General features: G+C 35.4%; 1 protein-coding gene across 3 annotated transcripts; it reads left to right on the forward strand.

Moving 5' to 3' along the window:
* Nucleotides 1-1,794: 1,794 nt before the first annotated feature.
* Nucleotides 1,795-8,190, forward strand: tmpob (thymopoietin b). Of its 3 annotated transcripts, XM_016570721.1 has the most exons (7): nt 1,795-2,056; nt 2,169-2,412; nt 4,104-4,221; nt 4,342-4,518; nt 5,752-5,855; nt 5,980-6,086; nt 7,242-8,190. In XM_016570721.1, the coding sequence occupies exons 2-7, from the start codon at nt 2,170-2,172 to the stop codon at nt 7,591-7,593; spliced, it is 1,101 nt and encodes a 366-aa protein (XP_016426207.1). In that variant the 5' UTR covers nt 1,795-2,056; nt 2,169; the 3' UTR covers nt 7,594-8,190. The 3 variants fall into 3 exon arrangements, with proteins under 3 accessions (XP_016426207.1, XP_016426206.1, XP_016426208.1); XM_016570720.1 differs by having other exon boundaries at nt 1,795-2,412; XM_016570722.1 differs by having other exon boundaries at nt 1,795-2,412; nt 5,983-6,086.
* Nucleotides 8,191-9,044: the final 854 nt, after the last annotated feature.

Genomic DNA, 9,044 nt, shown 5'->3' on the forward strand with positions numbered 1-9,044 from the left:
GTCCTAGAGTAGAGCCCGCTGGTCTAATAAGGCTTATGCTGCCATCTTTAGGATGCTATGCTGTACTTGCTTAATATTGAGTTACTCTTCCACAATCGATGATTTAGTCTTACCATGTGCATTTTTGTCTAACATTTCAATATTTTGAGGGAACACGTATTATTGGAATTATAAATAGATTGATATTCAAACAGACATGTACCTTTAAAACACTTATATGTAACCCTGTGCATTGAAAAGTGGCGTGTAGCCAGGTATGGTGTCCCATACTCATAATTTGTGCTTTGCATTTAACCCATCCAAGTGCACACACACAGAGCAGTGAATAATGAACACACACACACACAGTTTGAGCAGTTGGGGGTTTGTTGTTTTGCTCAAGGGTCTCACCTCAGTCGTGGTATTGAGGGTGGTAGAGAGCATTGGTCATTCACTCCCACATCTAAAATCCCTGCCGGTACTGAGACACGAACCCGTGACCTTTGGGTTACAAGTCCGATTCTCTAACCATTAGACCACAACTGCCCCATCTGACATATGAAATAATAGTCTGATTTTTTTTTTTACATGGAATAGTTAATTGAACATTTAGGCAAAATATAAAAGAAACTCTAAAAAAGTTTGCATATGTGTTTTATGTTTTGAATCCTATTTCATTCATCAGTCTTTATGGGCCATATAGTGTATATAAACATAGTGAGAATATGGAGCTCATACTCGAGGAGGAAAAAACACCTGTGTTGTTCAGAGGCACAAACTAAGCAAATAATATGCAATCTGGTGTAGTTGATGATATTTATATGGCCAAAAAGTACAATGAAAATCTTTTTTTTTAGTACGATGAAATTCTGATATCTTGTCTTTATAAATACAGCATACTTACATAAATGAATATAAATATCAGTTGTCACTCTATATCTTCTAATAATATGTCTTGGTAAGATATTTAAATGCCTAGTTCTACTATCAACGCTCTGTAGTTTTTATTGTTGGGGACAAAACATAATGCAATGCAATACATTTATGAATGAGAGATGAACAAATAAACATTTCCCAGTCTGATGGTCACATTTGATTCTCAATGATTTGATTCTTATGACTTTTCTAAAAAAAAAAAAAATAATCTTCAGTCCAGTAAGTGTTCATCTTGAAATATTACTAACAATATAAAAGTTATTCTTACTTTTACTTTATGAAAATCGGATTCACAACAAAAAGACATGTAGGCTACAACTTGTAGGTGTGTGTTTTTAGTTATAGTAAGATCTTTAACTTCCTAAAAAAGTATAATCTATCATTCCGAAGGCAAGTAGAAGCAAAACATTTCAGCAAAGTTTTGATCATATTAATAATTTAGAGGCCTTAGAAATACATGTATCAAATGTGATTTATAGGCCTATAGGCTTTCCAGGGTTGAGGTTCCTCCATGATTACAAAAGTCGGCACTGTCGACCAATGATTTTTTTTAAACCATAATGCTACATAATGACCATATTCATGTACCATGGTACTTATACCCCTCCCCCACTTTGCATTGTAGTCTTTTATTATGAAATACAATCCCTACCTTTTTCTGTTTAACTGCACTCATAATAATGTTTTCCTTCTTTATTTATTTTTCCACATGCTTCACAATAACGCAGAGGTTCTTGTAAAGAATCCTGCTGTAAATTCAAGTGTGTGTTGCAGCTGTCGGCCTCTTTGTTTTGGGTCACTCTTCGGCGTCGACCAATAGGCGAACCCCTTACTTAACCCGTTCAACCAATAAGCGTTGAGCTTTGATCTACCGTGCCATTTCCCAGGCGCGTACCTAGCCGTCGAGCTATTTCTACTTTTATCCGCCTTCGCAAAACCGTTTAATTACGCATTTTAGCAACGCTGCTTTTATTGAACCACAAGCTTCGATGCATCAATCTTCCAAAAAACATTTTTTGGGGTGTAACAGATAGCTGTATTTGTCGTAAAATCCTACGAGGACATTCAAACGGAAGGCGCGAGCCGGTCTGACGGTTGTCAACAGAGTCCCGCGCTTTTATTTTGATTTATTCTCGTTCAGGTCCCAACAAAAACACACCGCTTGGCTTTTATATGAAAATAAAATAACTGCTTTTGCGTTTTGTAAGTAATAACCCGTGTTTTATATCTCATTCTGTAAATACAAACCCAAGAATGGCGCAATTCCACGAGGATCCGGCGCTGCTCACTAAAGAGAAGCTGAAGAGCGAGTTACTGGCTAATAACGTCCCTCTGCCCAGCGCCGACAGCAAGAAAGACGTGTATGTGCAGCTTTATCTGAAGAACCTGACGGCGCTCAACAAGAAGAACATCTCTGCTCCCGCTCCGGACACTTTCTCCAGCGACGAGGAGGCGATGACAGCGCCGCCGGTGACCAACAGCAGCCGCTCGGGGAAGGTGAGCGAGACGAGGCTCCTGAAAATCACATGCATTCATTAACACTGATTGTGCCTAACCCTGAGAAGCATAACAAAAAGTTTTGTGATTTTTTTTTATGTCATTGCATTGGTCGGAGCATAAGAAACAAATGGAGAAAAAAAATTTTTTTTTTTAATAAAATATATTTTATTCATATTTTATGACCTTTGTAGAGGACGCCTGGACTAAGTTATTCAGATAAATAGGGGTCAAAGACGTTAAGATGTCCGCTTCAAAAGTGATTTTATGTCCATAGAAAGCACATTAAATGCAAGTAAAAGTTTTTGAAGAATAAAATGTCAAAATTTGGTTGAAATAATGTTACATTGTCATTCAGTGTAACACTTATAGTTACGTAAAAATTCAAACAACATGCTTATTGTACATATTAAGATATATAAAAGAATAAGGGAGCATATTAAATTTGATTGTGTTTTAAATGAGTAAGAAAAGTTCTTACTGACGAATGGGCAAAACCTAGGATAGTGGCACATTTAAAAAATGTAAAATAACGACTAATTAGTATTGACACGATAAGGCATGTATAGGCAAAAACAATGTTTTATTTATTTATTTTTTCATTCACCAATCAGTTTTTAGGTTTCAGGCTATTTTTAACCAAACTTTGTACAAAGATGATTCTCAACTATGTTATGAAAATGATAACCAAATGCTTTGATACTATTTTACTTTTTGCAATATGTGTGTAAAATGTCCATAAATTATTTATTATTAATTATAATTATTATAAATTGGTATTCCCATTCTATACAATGTATCTATACATTGCATCTAATTTGCATATTAATGTGTTCTTGGGGCAAACCATAATGAAAAAAGAAGTGTAATAATGGGAGTATTACACTTGTCTTTTCATAAGAATATATCATATTTCATAGGAATGTTTATCTATAATTTCTTTCCCTGTTGACTTGTTGCGTTTCCCCAAAATGCCTGATTAACATGATGTTTGTCGTGTTGTCCTCTACAGATGACGTGTATGAAAGTTATGCCCTGTTTCGTAACGAAAAGTCATATTCAGATTTAAAACCCCATAACATTTTTAATATTAAGAATATTAATAATAATAATATTTTAATGTTAATTAAATATACGCTAATAATTATTACAGGAAATATGATAATAATTAGAATTATTATCATGATGAGAATTTCTGATGATAATAATTATCATGATCATTTCTACTTTTTTGAGACGGACCATTCAAACAGTATGGATTTTACATATTTTATTAATAATAATTAAATATATAAGGGTCAAAGACGAAAAAGGGTTTAAGCATAAAAACAATAATAATCAGAATTATTACATTAAAATATAATAATAATTATCATTATTATCCTGAAAAAGTTATGATCATAAACAGATCGACCAGTGATTTTTTTTGTTTTTGTTTTTTTTGTTTTTTACTTTCTTACTGTACTCAGTATATATATATGTAGATGTATGTGTGTGTGTGTATATAAATATATATATAATTGCTAATAATTAATATTTATTCTGACTTGAGTGATTTGAAAAGTTATTTTACATGTAAACACTTTTACATTCTATACACAGAAGCTCTTCTGTGATGTATTTAGTAGGTCGAAATGGAGAGAGAAAAAAATGTACACACGTTTTCCTTTTGATCCTCCCTTGATCTTCAGAAAGCCACAAGAAAGACGGACAGAGTTCGGGCAGAAGAGAATGACGTCTCTGGTTTGACTGATGAAGAGTTGAAGCTTCAGCTTCTGAAGTATGGAGTCCATTCAGGACCAATTGTTGGTGAGTACAACCGTTTTCGGCAGTCTTGTTGTGTTTGTGAGTATTGATCGCCCAATAGGAATGTCCTGCATCTGTAGATTTGTGAAGGTTTGCGTTGTATTGGTTCTGTATGCATCACAGCCTCTACACGTAAGCTGTACGAGAAGAAGCTCCAGCAGCTCCTGGAGCAGCCGCCGGTGGAGACCAGCCTGCCTGAACCTGAGACCACTATCCCTGAGGCCGTCACCATCAAAGCAGACGGAAACCAGAACGGCAACACACACTCAGCCGAAGAAGATCAGTACAGCGACAAAGAAGGTGGTGAAGCACAACTGATCAACATTGAGTCAAGTTTTTTTATTATTGCATAGAAATAATGTAAAAATCCGTAAATGAAACATTTATACACATTATATGGCATTCATTATAAATATCATTAAGGCTATTTTAAATGTCAAGCCAAATTGGTTTAAAGTGAAAGTGAAACTGGCATTAGGTTCACTTACCTATCATTCGACACGAATCCAAATGTTTACATATTTTTGTCACAGCCTTACATTTGCTTACTAAACTAATATTTATAATGTAAACAAGCCGTTGTTCTTCACTTGTGTCCCTAATATCCCAATATCCAACTGCTTCAAACTAGGGCTGTCAAAAATAAACGCATTTTCTAGAGGGACATCTATCACCGTTGCACTTGAATCTCACACAAAAGAGCCGCATGTTTAGAAAGCCATGTAAAATTAACACAAAAGAGCCACATGTTTAGAAAGCCATGTAAAATTATGCAAGTTTAACTTTGAAAAAACATATCTCGAGACTTTATGGTGGGGTTTTTTCCCATCCCACTGCACTAATATTTAAGTAAAAAATTTGAATTTTGTTTTTCAGCCATTTTGACAGCCCTATTTCAAACTGAGCCGTGTAACTAATTCTATGTCTGGCTGACTGCGTTTTAGTTTTGTGATTAATTGGTGCAATGTCAAGTTAGCAATGCTAGAACTGATGTGTGCACGTGTTTGTTTGCACTTTGCCCATGTTTTGCATGCTAATTTTTAAATGCATTATATAGATCGCTTTGGAATATAGGATAGCATGTTTCAGATGATAAAAATTGCAATGTCATTGTTATTGGAATAATTCACCAAGACGACTTTTATGTGTTGTTGTTTTATTTCTACTTTTTGATGCAATGATCGATTTTAAGTCGATATCAAGTCGAGCTTTTTGCATTCGCACTTTCAAGTATATCTGCTTTCATCCTTTGTTATTACTTTAGTAGTTTTTTTCAGTAAGTCAACTGTCGACTTCCACAAATGGTGTGTCTTTTTGAGGAGAGGACTCTGACTGACTCTGGATGTGATCCGAGTCATCCAGACAAGCATAGTTTCTTCATCAAACGTAAACGTTTATTTGTGGCAACTGAAGTTGCTTAAGATTAAAAAGAGTTTAGTCTTCCAAAAGTTTAATTAGAATTTTAAAAAATGGCTTTAAGTTATATATTAATGGTCATGTTAAGTATCTTTTTGCTCTGTATTTGATTGGCAGAAGTTGATCCCGTACCAGAGCCGGTTCCCGTTGTGACTAAGCTGATCCGGAGCCGAGGAAAGACTCCAGTCACCACCAGGACCAGCAGCAGACAGCGAGCTAAAGTAAAGACTGCAAAAGCATAGAAAAAATACAGTTATTATCACAATAGAGTCTCATCAGGCCCTGATTTATGGTGCACAATCTCATCTGCTGTGCTCTGTAATAGCTGAGTTTTCTTCTTTTCAGCAGCAGGTGGAGGAGACGGCAACAGTCTATGAGGATTCATCTGTGGATGGAGGAGATATTTTAAAGGAAATCTTCCCCAATGAACCTGCCACTCCAACCGGAATAACGTGAGTATGAAGATGTGCTGTCCTCTTTATTGCAAGTTTGACCTGCATCATATTTGCTGAATGAAATCCAATATTTGTTTCTTCTGGCGTGCTGAATCCAAAAATAAAGCCTGTTTTGCTCAAGCATTTCAGTCTTTGTCACAAAATATGATGCATTTCATAGCGTTTTTGCTTTCGACTGCCATTTGTAAGGTGAAGTCTTGTATGATCCCTTAATCAGCAGAAAAACTGCCACAAAGACATGACTCCTGTCTGAATGTGAGCCAGATTGCAACTATTTGTTCAATTCTCATCCTATGCATCACATGTATGACATTATTTCCTGATTTCAGGGTTAAAACTATGACCAATAGCAGTTTTCTGCTACATCTGTGGGTGTTTTACTGCATCAAAACATGTTATTTTGTGAATTTCTTTGACATTAACCTCCTGAGATCCTGCATCCTCATATGAGGACATTATATTTTGTAAATCAGCATCTCAGGAAAACACATTAATCCCAACATCCCCAAAAACACATTAATATGCAAATTAGATTTAGTTTATAGATACATTGTATATAATGAGAAAACCTGTTTATGGCCATTTTACACACATTTTGCATAAAGAAAAATGGTATATCAAATCATTCTTATAACATAGTTGAGAATCATCTTTATACAAAGTTTAGTAAAAAAAATAAATAAATCCTGAAAACAATCAATCAATTGTTTTTGCCTATGCATGTTCATTCATGTCTTTTTATTAAATTTTTTTTTAATTGAGTCCAGATGTCCTCTACCAAGGACGAAGCATAACTTATGAATGAAATAATCATTTTTTATTTATTTTTTTACATTTTTTTTAATGCTCTAAACAATGTAATGACATGAAAAAAGAAAAAGAAAAATCCTAAAAAAAATTGCCGGGTATCAGGAGGTTAAATGGAATATTTAAATAATTTTTCCCACTCCTTTGCAGATTGTAAGTTAAATTATACATTTTCAATTATTCTTTTTGTCATTAAAACAATTGAGAAAAAATACGAAACATTTGACTGCTTTTCTTGTTTTGATAAGTGCAATAAAACCATATAATTTCAAAAATCTTCATTCTGCCAGCCTGTCTTATCACTTCTTTGATTAAACTTCATACTAACGCTGTATATCTGAACAGTGCCACATGTCGGAGGCCGATCCATGGTGCTGCGGGCCGTCCCGTGAAGCCGATGAACCTCTGGTCCGAGGAGCCCCTCCTGCAGCAGAACACTTACACAGTGACCAAATCCTCCGTCACAGATGTTCGCAGCGGAGCGTCGGCCGCCCGTCCCAAACCCCGCCGCTGGTTTGCTTTCTGGTTGAAGCTTCTGGTGTTCATCACACTGGCTGCGTCTCTGTATTACGCCTTCCAGAGCGTCACCGCTGATCAGATCAGTGCCTGCCAGCTCTATGTCCAGGACAATGTCATCACGCCCATCGTCAATTACATTAGCTGGGAAAGCCCAGCCGAGGGCGACGACGGCAAATGAGCGGCCCGGTCCGTCAACCAGCTTCAGCATGCATCTACTGTCAGACTGATTTTCTAGTGCTTTACGGAGCGACGCGTCGGCAGGGTTCGGGGAGGGAGGGATTCTGGGATTCTGCAGTTTGACCCGAGCGGTCACATCTGAATAGACTCGTGTTTCAAGTAGTCTTTAAACTCTGTGTGCATTGTGTGTTTTGATCTTGCATTGTGATTTTACGGTTTCGTAGCGTTCGAGGCGATGTGGAGAAGTGTAGTATTCGCTAATAGTGAATCATTCGCCGCTCAGTGGCATCACAACGAGAGGTGAAGTGCCAAGATATGGCCAACACAAGCACTATTTGGTTTCACACACATTGGGGCTGGAAGGAAAAGCCTGAAGATGAATGTTTGGGCAAATGGTTTATTTGATATCTGAAATGTTTTCCAGAATAATCATGGTGAGTTTTTTTTTTTTTTAGCACTTCTGAATCTGACTTAATGAAGTGTTGCTAATGAGACCAGAGTGTGAAAATTGTTGTAGCATAATAGGGTGAATCTCAAAAAAAAAATACGTGGATCATGTTTCACTATAAAATCCAGAGGAAAAAAAAAATTGTATATTATGTTTTAAGACTTTTTGCATTGTGTTGGTATAATGCACTTTTTTTATTTATTTATTTATTTTTTAATTTTAATTACCATAATGAAAAAATGCATTGTAATTACCATAATGCAAATAAAGTTGTTTTACCGTAATGCAAAAAAAACCCTAATTGTTATTACCTTAGTGTAAAAAAAAAGGACATTTGCATTACTGTAATGGGGAAAAATTACTGTTACGCAAAAAATTATAGCAATCTGATCTAAAAAAAAAAAAAAATGTCTGTGCAAATTTTTTTTAATTACTTAAAATTGGCATAAAAACAATTCGATTCAGCCACAGTGTACACTTAATTTACATTTAAATAATCTAACATTATTTTTTGAATTACAGTAATGAGAATTTGGTGGAATGTGTTTAACTGAAAATATTTTGTGGTGAAATATGACATATTCTTGACGGTTTTTGTGAGATTCACCCAGTTGCATTTGTTTGTAATGATTAGTAGCAGTGAAATGTTCAAACTACTGAACTAGCAGCTCAGATAATGTTTGGTTTTAGTACTAGACATATTGATATTTATTTTATTTTTTATCCAGAGCTTGAAAGAAAATGTGATCTTTGAAAGTCTCGTGTAGTAAGTAATGCTCCACTTCTGGTGAGAGGCAGTCTGTTTTTTGTTTAATAGATAATGGTGGCTTGTTAAATGTGTTTGTGATGTTTTCATAATGTGATGTGGCATTATAGCTGATTTTAAAACACATAATTAGAATTGAGTCCACCGACACTGGCCTGTTATTGACTGTAATCAGACCGTCTGTTATTGCTCAAACACTGGCATTCATCTGACTAAACTATGAATTCATTTCTGTGCT

Source organism: Sinocyclocheilus rhinocerous, unplaced genomic scaffold, assembly GCF_001515625.1.
Source record: "Sinocyclocheilus rhinocerous isolate Xijiao unplaced genomic scaffold, SAMN03320098_v1.1 scaffold561, whole genome shotgun sequence".
NCBI lineage: Eukaryota > Metazoa > Chordata > Actinopteri > Cypriniformes > Cyprinidae > Sinocyclocheilus > Sinocyclocheilus rhinocerous.